Source organism: Aphelocoma coerulescens, chromosome 1 (genome assembly GCF_041296385.1).
Source record: "Aphelocoma coerulescens isolate FSJ_1873_10779 chromosome 1, UR_Acoe_1.0, whole genome shotgun sequence".
Lineage (NCBI taxonomy): Eukaryota > Metazoa > Chordata > Aves > Passeriformes > Corvidae > Aphelocoma > Aphelocoma coerulescens.
This window is the reverse complement of record NC_091013.1, coordinates 77,927,810-77,942,381: the sequence shown is the minus strand read 5'-3', so window position 1 is coordinate 77,942,381 and position 14,572 is coordinate 77,927,810. Positions and strand designations below refer to the sequence as shown.

General features: G+C 36.3%; 1 protein-coding gene across 2 annotated transcripts in view; it reads left to right on the top strand.

Annotated features, from left to right (window-relative positions):
• CUL5 (cullin 5) overlaps nt 1-14,572 on the top strand; it is a 34,652-nt gene that overhangs the window by 6,552 nt on the left and 13,528 nt on the right. For both annotated transcript variants that reach the window (XM_069014409.1, XM_069014417.1), the window contains exons 2-8: nt 1,223-1,332; nt 3,660-3,759; nt 5,128-5,304; nt 8,679-8,820; nt 9,865-10,010; nt 10,087-10,167; nt 11,369-11,462. In XM_069014409.1, the coding sequence (XP_068870510.1) occupies nt 1,223-1,332; nt 3,660-3,759; nt 5,128-5,304; nt 8,679-8,820; nt 9,865-10,010; nt 10,087-10,167; nt 11,369-11,462 (850 nt within the window). The remainder of the gene's footprint in view (nt 1-1,222; nt 1,333-3,659; nt 3,760-5,127; nt 5,305-8,678; nt 8,821-9,864; nt 10,011-10,086; nt 10,168-11,368; nt 11,463-14,572) is intronic.

Here is a 14,572-nt window from a genome sequence, read left to right as displayed (position 1 = left end):
GCATCTTCATAGCTTGAAAATGCGGTATCTTTGCACTTGAGAACACCAGGGGATATAGTTGCCAAACTGTGCTTATTCTGAATACTAAATAACAGATTTAATTGTAAATTTCCATGTAGAAATTAATCAAAAGGAGGTGATTGAGGGAACGTGGCGTGCTGCTTGTGCTTGTTTATCTGAAGAGATGTTAGTTGCAGAACAGTGCATTTGTTAGAATTTCAAGTAGTTAGACTATATTAGTTGCTGTTTTTAAAGTGAATTGTGTCAAATGTATTATTTCTAGCCAAGACAGTGATCTGTTCAAAAGTAAACCGTTCACTGGAACAAAACCCTCCAGATAACTCAACCAGTAGTCTTTCTGCTACAGAACTCTCAATCAGTGTATTCTTTTGGGTTTTTTTTTTATGTGCAGCTTTAAGCAAATAGAATCACAACATACATGGTAGAACTGCTGTTTTTCTCTCCAAGTTGTTGTGTTGTTTGGATTTTTTTAAATAATGGAAGTTAGCCTGTATACTGTGGTGAGATTTTTCAGAATAATCAGAATTATATGGAAACGCTTAATTTCTTTAGCTTTCCTCTTAATTTGTATTGTAAATTTGAAAAATCCACCTTGGATTATGTTTTTCAGCATGGTGTAAATAATTTTTATCTGCACCAGCTGTAGTCTTGGCCTTGTGGCCAGTTAACCCACAGGAAGGGAGCCTGCGGTACAGCAGCTCCTACGTTACTCTGCTTCCTTCCTCCCTTTTTTGCTGCTGATGCCAAATGCACAGTGAGAGAAAAAAGGTACATGGTAGCATCCACAACACGATTCCTGATTGCTGGCCGCCATTTTGGTCAGGATAATTTATTCAAGACAGGTTCACAACTGCCTCCTGACTTGCATTGCGTGTATCTTGGTTGGGACAGTGAAGCTGACCCATGTTGTCTGTGTATAACTCCACTAACAGCTGAAGAACACTTGCTCGAACTTGTTGCATTGTAGCTAATGCAGTGATTAAATGAAGAAGTTGGCAGTCTCTTTGAAACAAATAATAGCCCTGTCACTTCTTAAAATGATACTTAGAGAGAAAAGTGTTCAGCTGTGGTGGCGTAGCTTAAATGCTAGTTTATGAGGGACACCTGAGAAAGTATTTTTCTGTTAACTGTAGAAACTGCAATCCTCAGTGATAACTTAAGATACTGGGTTTTTAACAATATTTTTTGTTGTTCCTTTTAGAATAAAGGTTCTCTTCAGTTTGAAGACAAATGGGATTTCATGCGCCCAATTGTTCTGAAACTTCTTCGTCAGGAGTCTGTCACAAAACAGCAGTGGTTTGATCTGTTTTCGTAAGTAATTTGTTTGTATCTTACATCCTTCTATATGATGGGAATACAGTTACTGAACTAATACAGAAGTTACGTGTGACACAGATTGTGTGGAAACACAGTACAAAAATACGAGTTAAAGTTTTATTAAGTGGTAAGCATGCCACCATCACTGTAAATGTGCAAAAGTAGAACTTCACTGAGATTTAGGTCTTTGCAAGTAGGATGGAGAAAGAACAGCAGAGCTTTTGACCTCAGCTGACCATAATAAACAAGTTTTGTACCTGTCCATAAACTTTTTTGTTAGAATTAGAGAGAAAATATTTACTGCTGTGTCAGTAAATTCATTTAAAGGCAGTTTGCTGAATGTTACATTATTCTGATTTGAATGACTGCTAAAATAACTGAAGTAACAGGGTGGTGCAGTTTAACTGGTATAATTTGCATGGTTTTGTACCCTGAGAATGAAATGTAATAGTTTTCAGACAATGTTTGCAATAATGTGTGCTTTCTATAAACCCTGCCATTTTCTTCCTTCCAAAAAGCTAGAAGTTGCTTTTCCAGAAGTTTAGGTGATGATTTTTTTGTGGCATACATTGTGTGATTTTTGCAAACATGATATGGAAGTGAGTTACAAAAGATAGATCAGAAGTATATCTAAAATAATATTTGTCTCAATGGAGTTATTTTCCCTCAAATATAAATTTAATTTATCTCGTAATTTAAATCTGCAGACACTCCTTTTGCTTCTTAAAATCTGTCACAACAGTAGTTTTTTTTCAAATGCAGTCTTGCTGCACTCTGTCTTTATTGCTCTTTTTGGTGAGGACAGTGTAGTGACTCTTTGTGCACCCAGTTTAATGCACCTGTCACGCTTTTCTGCCAGCCAAGAGGAAAGGTAATCTAATGTGTAACGGGTTTTAATATCTAATTATGTCTCTGCTGTAGTAGTTGCCAGAAACATGGTATAGTTAAGGTACGAACTGACTTCTGAGTCACTGTTTTAATTTTTAATAACTAGTTCAGTAATTCTGCATTGGAATTGAAATTTTATATTTATTGCTTTTCTTGTAGCTGAGTTACTGAATAGAACTTAAGTAACTTCATGGCTAAATTAAGGCTATTGAGGGAAAGGATCCCTCTTCCCTAGGTTTATATTTTTGGACAGTGTTCTTTGTTAAGCTTCTTAATAAAAATGCAAAATCTGTAGGTGTCTTCTACATGCCCTTTGAGTATAATTAATCCAGTACTGCTTTTTTTCACTGCTGTCAGGAAACAGTGACATTCTAAATACAGTAACACCTTTTCTGCCTGCAGATGTTGTGTAAGTCTCACCAGTTGGGTTAGACCTCTGTAAACCTTAGGCCAGCCCCTTTAATCTGTGCCAAAGCAACTTGCAAGTTTTGTATTTTCAGTTAAACTAAAAAAAGCTGCTTTTGTATTGAAATAAGTGTTTTGATTTAGTAGGAACAAAGTAATAGCTTTAGACTATATGGGTGTTTTTCTGCAAAGATGTGGCCTTGTTACTGAAAGATGGAAGCAGAACCAGAGGATGATAATGAGTGAAAAAAAAAGGCTTGTTGTATATGATGTATGGTTAGGAGTGTGACTTGCTTTATTTAGTCTTCAGTATGGAAAGAGTAGGAGTTAAGTTACCCTTGCTGGACTGTCAGGTAGGAAAAATTTCATTTGAATGTTGATTAAAACTCAGTAATAGAATTTTGCTTTGCAGTGCTGTTTAGTAACTTTTCTCCAGTAATGTTTCACTTGAAAATGCTACCACTGCCATGAAATGTTTGAGTGATCTTATTAAACTAATTAAATCGTCTTTTAAATTACCTGGTCCCTCAGGGTTCAAATTTCTCACGAGGAAGGTCTATTTTCTTTGTAGGATGTTGTAGTGCTTGGATTGTGAAACTGTCAGAAGGGTGCATGTTAATGATAGCATTTTAGAATAGCATGGGCTGAGTAGTAATGCTGCTACTGGCAAGTGATTTCTGTCTTTGTCAAAGAAAAGCTTTAAAAATTGTCCTTAATTCAATAATGATTACTGGAGAGGTACTGAAAACAGAATTGTCTTATACATCATCTTGACCACAGCCTTTTCCTAGATAGGTTGCAGTTACTTGCTTCCAGGACTTTCTTAAAGCTTCAGTCTCTTCCCCAAACATGCTTTCTCCCATGTGTCACTGGGATCTAGTTTTGTGTTGTTAACAATGGCAGATTAAAAGTGTATTAATTTCTTAGGCATACTGAAACTATGACCTTTTGAATTTGTTAAGGCCTCATACATTACAGCATTAAAATTTGAGTAGCTGTTACTAAAAGGTGGATAAATTGTTTTCTAGAGATGTACATGCAGTTTGCTTGTGGGATGATAAAGGTCCAGCAAAAATCCATCAAGCTCTGAAGGAAGACATCCTTGATTTTATTAAACAGGCACAAGCAGTAAGTTCTTAACGTTTCATAACTTCTATTCACATTGCTAGAAAAATAGCCAAATGATTCTGACTTTTGTTGGATCTAAATGCATTGCTTTTTTGTTTGAAATTTTATGATGTTCTGGAGATCCTAATTACCCTGCAAACTTCTCTTGACAAAAAGAAGAGCCTTGAGCATTTGCCTGGCTCATTGTTTTCTCACAGTGCTTGAAGCTAGGATGGGCAGTGATTTTTGTGTTATATTAAAAAAAATACAAATCGCACCATTATTTTTGTTTATCCAACAGTACTTATGGAATTTTCTTCCACTTGAAAACTTCTAAAGGCAGAATTTTTCCAGGAATAAGAAATTACTGTCTGAAAAAAAAAAAGTTTGTATAGCTTCAGTGCTATTTTGACATGTTCATGGATGGCTTTAAAATAAGCCGTATGTGCAGTGTACTACAAATACCTGTGCTATCAACTCAGCAAGCTTAGCTGTCCAGTTTTATGGGCTTCCCTCCAAACGAGTGAAACTGTCAGTAGACTCAAAGGAAATTCTTGTGTTTGTAACACATACTACAGAAAACATCTTTTGCTATGGGGGATTTAAAAGAGGGAGTTGTGAAATTAAAAAAAAAAATTTAAAGCATCCCATGACAAAGGTTTAGAAAGATTGTGTACTTTTATTTTTTCCTTTCTTTAATGAAGTGATTTATACCACTATGGCTTTGCTTCAAGGAAAAGAGTTTTCTATAGAGGCCTTTGTATAACCAGGCACATAAGTGTTGATTTTTAAGTTCTACAGCTTACCTGCTTACATGCATAAATGTTATGCTGAGCTGAGGCCTTTTGATGTGGTCTGTGTTGGCTGTCATTTGATAGACAGGTTTTTTGGCATTATGATAGCCAGTGTACACTGTAGCTAAGTTTTCAGGCTTTAATGAAATGTACATGTTAACTATCTGGGCCTAGGTTAGTAGATGCCATTGAATCAAGACTTGTCACTGTATAGAGTATTACATAGTCATTACAGGTTTATGTTAATTTGAATTATTTTATATGGTTGTTATATCACATGCCTTTAGACCAAAGATTTTAATTTTTTACTTGCAGATTACTTAAAAGGAGAAAAAAAAGGTTAATTTGGAAAATTTGAACTTACTGAATACTTTTTTGCTGCTATCTTTCTTTGCCCTTTAGAAATGACCCATATGACATGGGTAAATAACTACTTCAAGAAACTAAGTGGCACTTCAATATGTAGACTTTCTTAGTCTGATATATATGTATATTTGAGTTTTATATGGGGAGTTACTTTCAGCATAAACAAAACCCATAAATTTTGTGCATAAATTGATTTATAAGTTACCTCCTCTGCTTCCCCCACCTACAGAGGGTGCTGAGTCACCAGGATGATACAGCTCTACTCAAAGCCTACATCGTGGAGTGGCGCAAGTTCTTCACCCAGTGCGACATTCTGCCCAAGCCCTTCTGTCAGCTAGAGATCACTTTGATGGGCAAGCAGGGCAGCAACAAGAAGTCCAACGTGGAAGACAGCATTGTTCGAAAGGTGAGTGAGCAGTACTGCCAGAGAGCTTTGTTGCACAGCTGGCCTCAGTAGCAGCACTGAGGGGATTCTGTAGCTCAAGATGGAATTGCACCAATCCTGTAACCTGATGTATCACTTTGCTTTGGGAGAACGGCCCCACAGCGGTTTTGTTTTTCCCTCTCCACAATAGTTTGACTTTGTTTCCCCAGTTTGCTTTGGTTATTAACAGTTTTGTTCATGTGACTAAAGCTGGGGAAGGAGGGGGGGGGGCTTTGGGTTTGTTTGGGTTTTTTTTTTTTAATTATGACTTGAACCCTGGAATAGTAAATAGTTGCAAATTCGTGTATTTTTTCTGTATCTGTGAGTAGTGAGTGTACCTGTACAGATAAATGAATAGTTCTTCTGCTCCTGGTTTATATCCCTTGGCCAGAATCTTAACTTGGGCATATCTCTGCATTTTATAAATGACCAATTAAATGCATCTTGAGTTAATTATAGCTATTGATCTCCTAATTTCCCCTTTTTTTTTCCAAGCAGTCATAGTAGTGTCAGTCATATCAATGACAAGATGGGACATACAGAATCTTGTGGATATGATCATTTTACTGTTTCATATCAAAGACATAAAGAAAGTTTAGGGCTCTGAGTATGGAGTGCTCAGTATTGAGTCCAGTGAATAATGGTCCTGTAAATTGCTTTAGTCTTTTATTACAAGAAGAACAAAGCATACCAACTGTAGAGTGTTGTCCTTTAACATTATTCATTTTCCTTTTCATTGCAGAAAGTATCTGTAGAGAAATGAAATTTGTCTAGCAGTCTTTCATTTGATACTGAAGATCATTTTAATTGTTCTCCAGGATGGGAAGAGCAAAATAGTTTGAATTCCTTACTTTGGGCAAAGTTCTATTCTTTGCCCTTTGTTATGTCCCAAGCTCGCTCAGCAAGCGTTTTAAAGGGTTTTAGTACCTTGATACTGCCAGGCAGAGCACAGGAGAAGACAACAAACTTCTCAGGACATTGAATAGCAAACTTTTATGAGAGGTAGAAAGATAAAGATCAATAGTTACCACCTGGGATCCAGCACGATCTTAGCTGCTGTAAGATCCAACACAGTGGGACACCTTTATCTGCTCTGGTCCCTCCACACAGATGGGGCTTCCACTGTGCCAGTGGTTTGGTAGCCACTTTGGGGCTGGCCTGGAGGCTCCAGGCTCCAGTGGGTGGGGTGTGGAGCAGTGCACCACCCCACCCTCACAGAACTTGCCCTACCCACCCTCCCCAAACACACACTTTAGTTGTTTTGAGCTATTGATCATTTCTCCATTCTCCTTCACCCTCCTATTTTGACATCTTGTCCTCTGTACCTCTTGAAGAAAAGGAAAACAGCAGCAGAGAGGAATTGCCACCTCAAATTATCTTTTTAGTTTTCATTGTTTGTTGGAGAAAGCACATAATCTTAGACTCCCCAAGATGTGGCAAACCTGAGCTCTTGACTCTGCTTTATGCAGAAGGTAGGAAAACTAAGAAATTAAAGAAAAAAAAACAAGGTGGAGTGGACAAAGTAGTGAGGAGAATGTAAGAGAAAGAACTGGTTTCTAACAATTCAGATTTTAGTCGGGACTGAAGCAGATGGAGGTATCTTGTCTCTCATATGCGGTCCAGTTAGGGCCAGCCTGTGTCTGGGGCATGAAAACCCGGAGTCTCCAACCTGTCTCATTATTTCATATTCACTGCTGAAGGTTTTCTTGTTTATAGCATTATTCTCTGTTCTAAAAAGTCCCTTGTGGAAACCCTTCCCTTGCTTGAGAAGTTCTTCATGTAGTCGCCCAAAGTGACGTGTGTTTTCCTTCAAATATCTCTGTAAAACTTCCCTATCCATAATGTCTAGAAGCCCTTTGACCATGACAAAGCTGTTAATGTGCATGCCAGGTTGCTTGACATTCTCACTGTTTCTTCTTCAGTTTTCACTCACTTCAGCTCTTTTAAACAATGCAACATAATGTTTACATCAATAAAGTTAAAGTAATGAGAAAAGTAATTGGGGAAGTGTAATCAAATAAAGCTTTACTTCTATGAATGTTGCAATGTTTTAAACATTCTCTTCCAACACATAAGACTCCAGTGTCAGAAATGGAAATTTAGCTGAGAGACAGTTATGGAAAAAATTAGGAATAAAGTATGGTAAACTTAACTCTCTTGAAATCTGACTTTTATTAGGTGCTAGCTGTGTTAAAATCTAAAATTTACAAAGCAATAATGGAATAAGATCATCTAATCTTTACTATTAACTTTGCCATGCAATGTTGTGTTTTTTAGTAAGCTTATTCATAGTCATGAGGTAAAGTTTGCATTAGTAAATTTTATTATTCCAACCTGCTTTCCACTGCCAGTGTAGACTGACAAATACCATGCTTAAATTACATTCTTAGCAGTTACTGTCAAGTTTGTAGGTACTTTTAAGTTTGAGCTTTCTTCTAAAGCAATGAAATGGCCTTACTTGGATAGAAAAAAAAATCATCTTTTAAGCTTTGGCATAATTTCATTGGGTATTCAGTATCATATAGAAAGAGCCAGATCCAGCATCTGAGGGCAAAAAAAAGAACAACTCCAGTAACTTGAAGATTAAAAGCAAACAAGGATTTTTAGCAAATATGTAGCAAGTATTTACTACTGAGCAGCTAAAGGGGCTTGGGTGGGCACAGGTATGGTGGTCAGGTGTAATGCAGTGCATTTACAGCAGCATCAGTAGCAATCACCAAAAATAATGAATCACACAATGGAATATAAAGGGACACAGTGAGTGATGAAGATTTTGAGAAGAGCCTCCATAAATAATTTTAAAACTTTGCGGTGCTTAGATGAGATCTGAAGTTTTTTATAAACTACATATGCATTACTTGCATACTGAACTTTCTTGTTGGATTAATGCAATTTAGAGCCATCAGTCTTCTTCTTTACATAACTATGGTGTTAGTTGAGCTTTTAGTTTTGTCTAAGACTGCACCTGCCAAATGGTGAACTATATTTGGGTGTTTGCCTCAAAAGTTGCCCCTGATATTGCAACTCCTGACACATTGTGTTGCTGGAAAAGTTACTTGACCAATTATCAAGAACTGTAGAAACAATACAGAATAATGGAATGAACACATGCATTCAAGACTCATTCCCCAGCTGTCCAATTACATAAAGTAAATTTAGCATGTGGACTGAATATGATTTCTATAACAAGTTCAGAGCAAGATCAAGTTCTAATGTGGCTGAACTGCTTTGTATGACCTGAAAATTACATTATAAATGGCTCAATTTCTGTCTCTGATCTCTTGTATTTTTTTGCACAAACTTAGGTCTGCGTGTACCTTTCTGACAGGATTTTGTTTTTCTCTTCTGATATGCAGCTCATGCTAGATACGTGGAATGAATCCATATTTTCAAATATAAAAAATAGACTTCAGGACAGTGCAATGAAGCTAGTTCATGCTGAAAGACTAGGAGAAGCTTTTGACTCCCAGCTCGTTATTGGAGTTCGAGAATCATATGGTACGTCTTGCACACACCAATCTATTGCCTCCTCACTTGAGTAAATGAATTTTCTTCATACAAAGTTGGCAGTTGTGGTGGTAGGGTTGGAATTATCTCAGCATTTTGTATTGATTTTTTTGTTGTGCTTGTTGATACATGATACCAATTAAATTTTGTTTATAATCTTTAGGTTCTAAGTGATTTACCTGTGTATCAGTTACTGCAAAATCAATGTTTTCAAAGAGAGGACTACCTTTTGACCTTTTGGGGTTGCAGATATAACTTAGTCTGTACTCCTTTACATACTGTTTCTGATTTCTTAGACAGTTTGAGGAAGAAATGCTAAACAGGCTACGTTTAAGACTTCCAGTCTTTTTCTTTGTTGCAGAACAGATCTGTGTATCTGAAACTTCTGTGATGTTTCATCATCGCCTGCTACTTTTGAAAGCTTTCCAATATGTCGAACTAAACTTGTGGCTAATAGTCTCTGAGATGGCTTTTTACAGAAGTCAAGTTCTAACTTTTTTTGAAGCGTATTCCATTTAATGACTGTTCATTTCTCTGTAACAGTTGAGAGGAAAGTGGAAACTCTTTCAAATAGTGCAAAGCACTGCAATAAGCTCACTGTCTCCATTCTTGTAAAACAGGAAAAAAAGTCTGAAATGGAGACATTGTGATTCCAGGAATAGTGTCTTAAGAGAAGCTTTTTGCTCAGTCAGATAGAGAACTTTTCCCTTTATTAGGCACTATTCTGAGCTTTTTTTATTCCTTCCTTACAATTTTGCAGTTGTATGTGTATTTATGGTTACCATGTTTGAATGTTGAAGTGCTGGAGCTAAGTATGAAGTTTGTTTCCGGTTTCCCTTAATTGATCTGAATGTTTTTGGGAGCAAAGATTGGCCAAGTTTGGTTACCTTTGTGATCAGAGTCCATTTATTGCAATATTTCAAACTGTTCAATGCAACCTTTTAGTACAAGTCTCACTCTCTCATTGAAATTTGCTTATTATTAGCCACATAAATTTCCAAGACTTGAGAGTAAGTTTGGACTTTCTCTTTGCAGTTAACCTTTGTTCTAATCCTGAAGATAAACTTCAGATATATCGGGATAACTTTGAAAAGGCGTATTTGGATTCAACAGAGAGATTTTATAGAACACAGGCTCCTTCTTATTTACAACAAAACGGTGTACAGAATTATATGAAATATGTAAGTAAAAATTCTGTTGTACCTTTATACTGAAAGTGTTAGTACTTAAAATGATTGCTGTTCTACTTTTGCACAGGCAGATGCTAAACTAAAAGAAGAAGAGAAAAGAGCACTACGATATTTAGAAACAAGACGTGAATGTAACTCTGTAGAAGCAGTGAGTATAATGTGTAGAAAAATCATGTGTTTCATATTTATATAGTATTGTACTGCAAGGTTTAGTTTTGTGTTACAGTATCATTTGATACCAGTAAATTGAAACTGTTTATTTTGTGGTTTTTAATCATAAATTATTTGTTGCAAAAACATGTATTACTTTCCAGTCTGGTAATGTACAATTTCTGCAAGTGTTTTAACAGCACATATAGATCAAAAGTTAAAACTGAAGGGCTGGTTTTTATTCAGGTTGGTTTTTGTTCTTTCATTTTGAGTTAGGTATGGTGGGTTTTTTTTCCTATGCTTAACAGTGGATGAGAATCATATTTGAAAATAAATGGGCAAGTCTGTTTGGCAAAGAGTTTCTCAGTGCTCATTCAGAATACCTGAAAGATTTATTGTTCATTTTAATCAAAAGGAGCAATAGAAATTTCATTAAAGCTGTAATATATTTCCTCTTAGGCTGAAATATGGCCATTTAATATAAAAGATCGGTTTTCTTTTTATTCCTTCCCCTTCTTGCCTCTTCAGCAATTTTTTACACAGTTCAAATTCTAGAGGAAGATTTAACTGCAGTTAATAGTTCATAATTGTTTGTGTTGAAATTAGTTCAGGAAACAGGTTATTTTAAATAAATACCTTTTAAATCTGATAATTTTTTTGCAGTGGATCAAAATGTGCTTTACACCTTTTGTTAAGCTGTGAATCATTCGTTTTGCACAAGTATAAATTGTAGCTGGTATAAAGAGGCTGACAAAAGAGAGATGGTCCTGACGTGTACAGGCTGTTTCTGTTCTAGATCTAATGCCTTGTTCAAGCCATCCAGCCTGGTCCAAATAGGGTATGCTGGAATGAGAACTATTCTTAGCTCTTGGATGTATACTTGGAAATGAAGTAGGGTAGTTACTGTTCCAAAAGTGGCGACTCCCTTGAGAGAAAAGAGCTGACAGAAATACTAAGCTCATTAATGGTTTGGAGGAGACTTTACCACATTTACTAACCTAAACATTTGAAGAAGTGTGGTTCCTGTATAGATTCTATTCAAACTGCACATACTTTTATGAATCAGTGAATGACTTTATTGCTTTATAGAGCTAACTGTTGAGAACAGGTTAAATTTTGTGTCATGACAAACTCAAGACACATCAGACTTCGGTGTTCAGATGGCTGCTTGAGCTAATCCTGTGTTTAATATATTTCAGCTCATGGAGTGCTGTGTCAATGCCCTGGTGACATCTTTTAAAGAGACTATTTTAGCTGAATGCCAAGGCATGATCAAACGAAATGAAACAGAAAGTAAGTGAAGCTTCAAGAACAGTGCAGGGTGAACCCTGCATGAACTGCATAAAAATAGATTTGTGTGTAGATATATCAAATTACTGTTTTTAATAGATGGTGGTAGTGTTTCATATAAAAATATTATTGCCCATGAGCAGTCCCACAAAAAATTTCCATCATTGGTTCATATTTTTTCCTATCACTTTTGAAATCTATGTGCACAATACTCTAATTTGAATGAGTGGATAGTTCTCATCTTGTTTCAAAGAAAGTACTTAGTGCTCTGTTTTCTTTATTTTTTCCTACACTTACTTTCATCATGTTGACCAACTCTGGTAAATACTACATATGTTTTCACTTTCTATTTGAATACTCCAGATACAAACATTTCCTCTTCATTTCACCCCGCTACCTCTTTACTCCTGGAAAAAAAGTGAAGCATCTCCTTATAAAAGCTTTTTTTCTGAAAGGCAGGGAGAAATTTTTCTTACTCTGATTATTGATGTAGGACCAGTAGGTTAAGTTAACAAAATCTCTGCAAGGTGTTCATGTGGTTTTATAGCCAGTATGTCAGTGTGAGTATTGAAAGTTAGCTCTGCATGCCTTTTGAAAGTTTCCAGAAGTTTTTTTTAACTCTGCTGCCAGAAGTTGAGAGGTTAGTGTGATTCAGAAGTCTTGTGTTGGTCCTGTATGATAAAAGAAACTTGATATGTCATTAAAATGTTATAATTCAGGTAGGAAAAAAAAAAAAAGCTGAAATCACAGGTTAATTTTTCTTTGAAGTTTTGGTATCCAGCAGCCAGGGAATATTTAGTAATGTCTTATGAGGTTTTCATTTCTATTGAAATGAGAAAACTGTTTTATGACTTAGAATATTATAGAAAACACTCACTTCTAAAGGCAGCATTTAAGAAAATATTTGACCTCAAAACTATGTCTTACTGATCTGTTCATCTAGCAGCATGATTTCTGGCAATAGTCCAGAGCTAAATGTAGAAAGCCGTGAAACTTCTTACGAGTATATGTTACAGCCTTTGTGAGAATGCAGGAGGCTTATGTAAATGCAGAGCTTCAGAAGGGTTCATCTACAGGCACCAAAGGATCTTTCTTTAGAAACCTGTTGAAATACTCACACAGCCCTGTCTTGTGGCTTTGTCTGTCCTGTGATAGTGCTTGGTTGCAGAGCACTTCCGTTTAGTCCGTCACAACTGTTTAAAATGCTTCAATGAAGGGTGCAGGTGCAGATGACTGAAACGTAATTAAAGACTGGAGCTATACATAGTAATGTATACATCTGATAGTGTCCCCTGCTGTGCTTTGCTTATGCATGTGACTTTCTGATATTATCTGCCACAAAGAATTCAGTGATGTTGTCTTTATTAAACACCACTGACAAAAAAGGGCTGTTCTGGTGGGGACTTCTGGCTATGAGCTTGTTATATTAAGTAATATTTACATGCTGTGCAAAGACAGGAAGGAATAATGTTTTCCAGCTAAAAACTATCAAAAATGTCATAGCTTGCAAAGACTTTAGAACTGACTTACTGTGGTTTTGTTTGCTTATAGAATTGGGGAAGAGAGGCCTAAATTTTATTTTTGAAGTGCAACAGAAACAAAAAGTACACTTGGCTTTCCTGAATACAGAATGAAAGCAGACTTTAAGTGCCCCTACAAGTACAGTATGAATTTCTTTGCTCTTCAGTGCCATAATGTATTCTGAGAGAAATTCAAGTGAAATACTCCATTTGCTTTTGTTACTTTGAAATCTGTCTTTGAAGAGTTTATGGTTTTTTGGGTCCTGCAGTCTTAGGGGTGCACCTGGAGTCTTCCTTTGCTACTGATTCTTAAGAGAAACCACTGTTTTTTTTCTTGAAGTATTTATGCCATCACTACTGTACAGAAACAGATGTAGAGCCCTTTAACATATCTTTTTGTTTCACTTTTTCTGCCGTCTTTTCCTCCCTCTTACTCTTTTTAAAAGAGCCAGTAAAAGTTGAGGGAGCTTTTTGGACTTTTTCTATGTAAAATGATGCTGCCATTTCTTACAGTAGATCTAAATTGCACTGAGAATGCCTCCGACTACATGTTGGGGTTTTTTCCTGGTTCCTGAAATCTGTCATTCAGCCCATTGTGAGTTGTCTCTAGTACCATTGCAAGTTCTTATTCAAGGTTGTTTGTAGTTTCCATTCTCTAATTTGCATTGTTATGTTCTAAAAGGATTTTTCTTTTCTTCTCTGTACTTTTCTATTTGCTTCTGCAGCAGCTGTGGAGATACAGATGATGGTAGCATATTTCATCCTCAGTGGTGACACGATCTTGGTGTTGTTGCTGACAAAAGTAATGCAGAGGAGAAATCAAAGGCGGGGCCTCTTGACTTTTCCCCTTTCACATAGACATAACGTTGAGGAACTAAGTGAATCTGTAATTTTTTTTCTATCAAAAAAAGAATCAGAGTCCACTTGTTCTACATGAAGCAAAGTCCTTTGCCGTGTTGAGTTCAAATCTCTGTGGTCTTTTTACAACAATCTGGTGACCTTAATCCCAGTGTTCTTTGTGGACAGCTTTGTCAAGATGATTATTGATGTTTCAGTAGCTTTTTTTTTTTTTTAAAGCAGTATTGAAATATCTTCACAAAAAGTAGACAAATAAAGCACATCACTTTTTGAAGTTTTTGACCAGTAACTGTGAGAAAAACTAAAACTTTGGGGGAAGAAGAGTTCACTGTTTGCATTAGTCAGTTTTGGTTACTTCAGAACTTCGCAAACTTTTAACTAAAAATATTGTAAGTGGTATTGAAATATACACAAAGACAGGTTTGTTTGGCTTTAATGTAAAATTTTGAAATGTCTTGAATCCATACAATTTCCTGCATAAATGCCTGTAGGCTTCCAGCTGAGAAACATTCTTGCCAGGGATTTGAAGGCAGTTAGAACTTGGACTTAATCCAAATGGTCGTTGGTTTTAGGGAGGTCTTGTTCAAGCTTGGGATACTATATGCATTAGCATACTATAGAAGATACTGTATGCATAAGCAAGTATTAACACTGCAATAAATTTCTCTTTTTGCCTTCAAAAGAGTCCTCTTGGGGGACCAGAGTTAAAACAGTACTGAAGATCTCTTTCTTTGT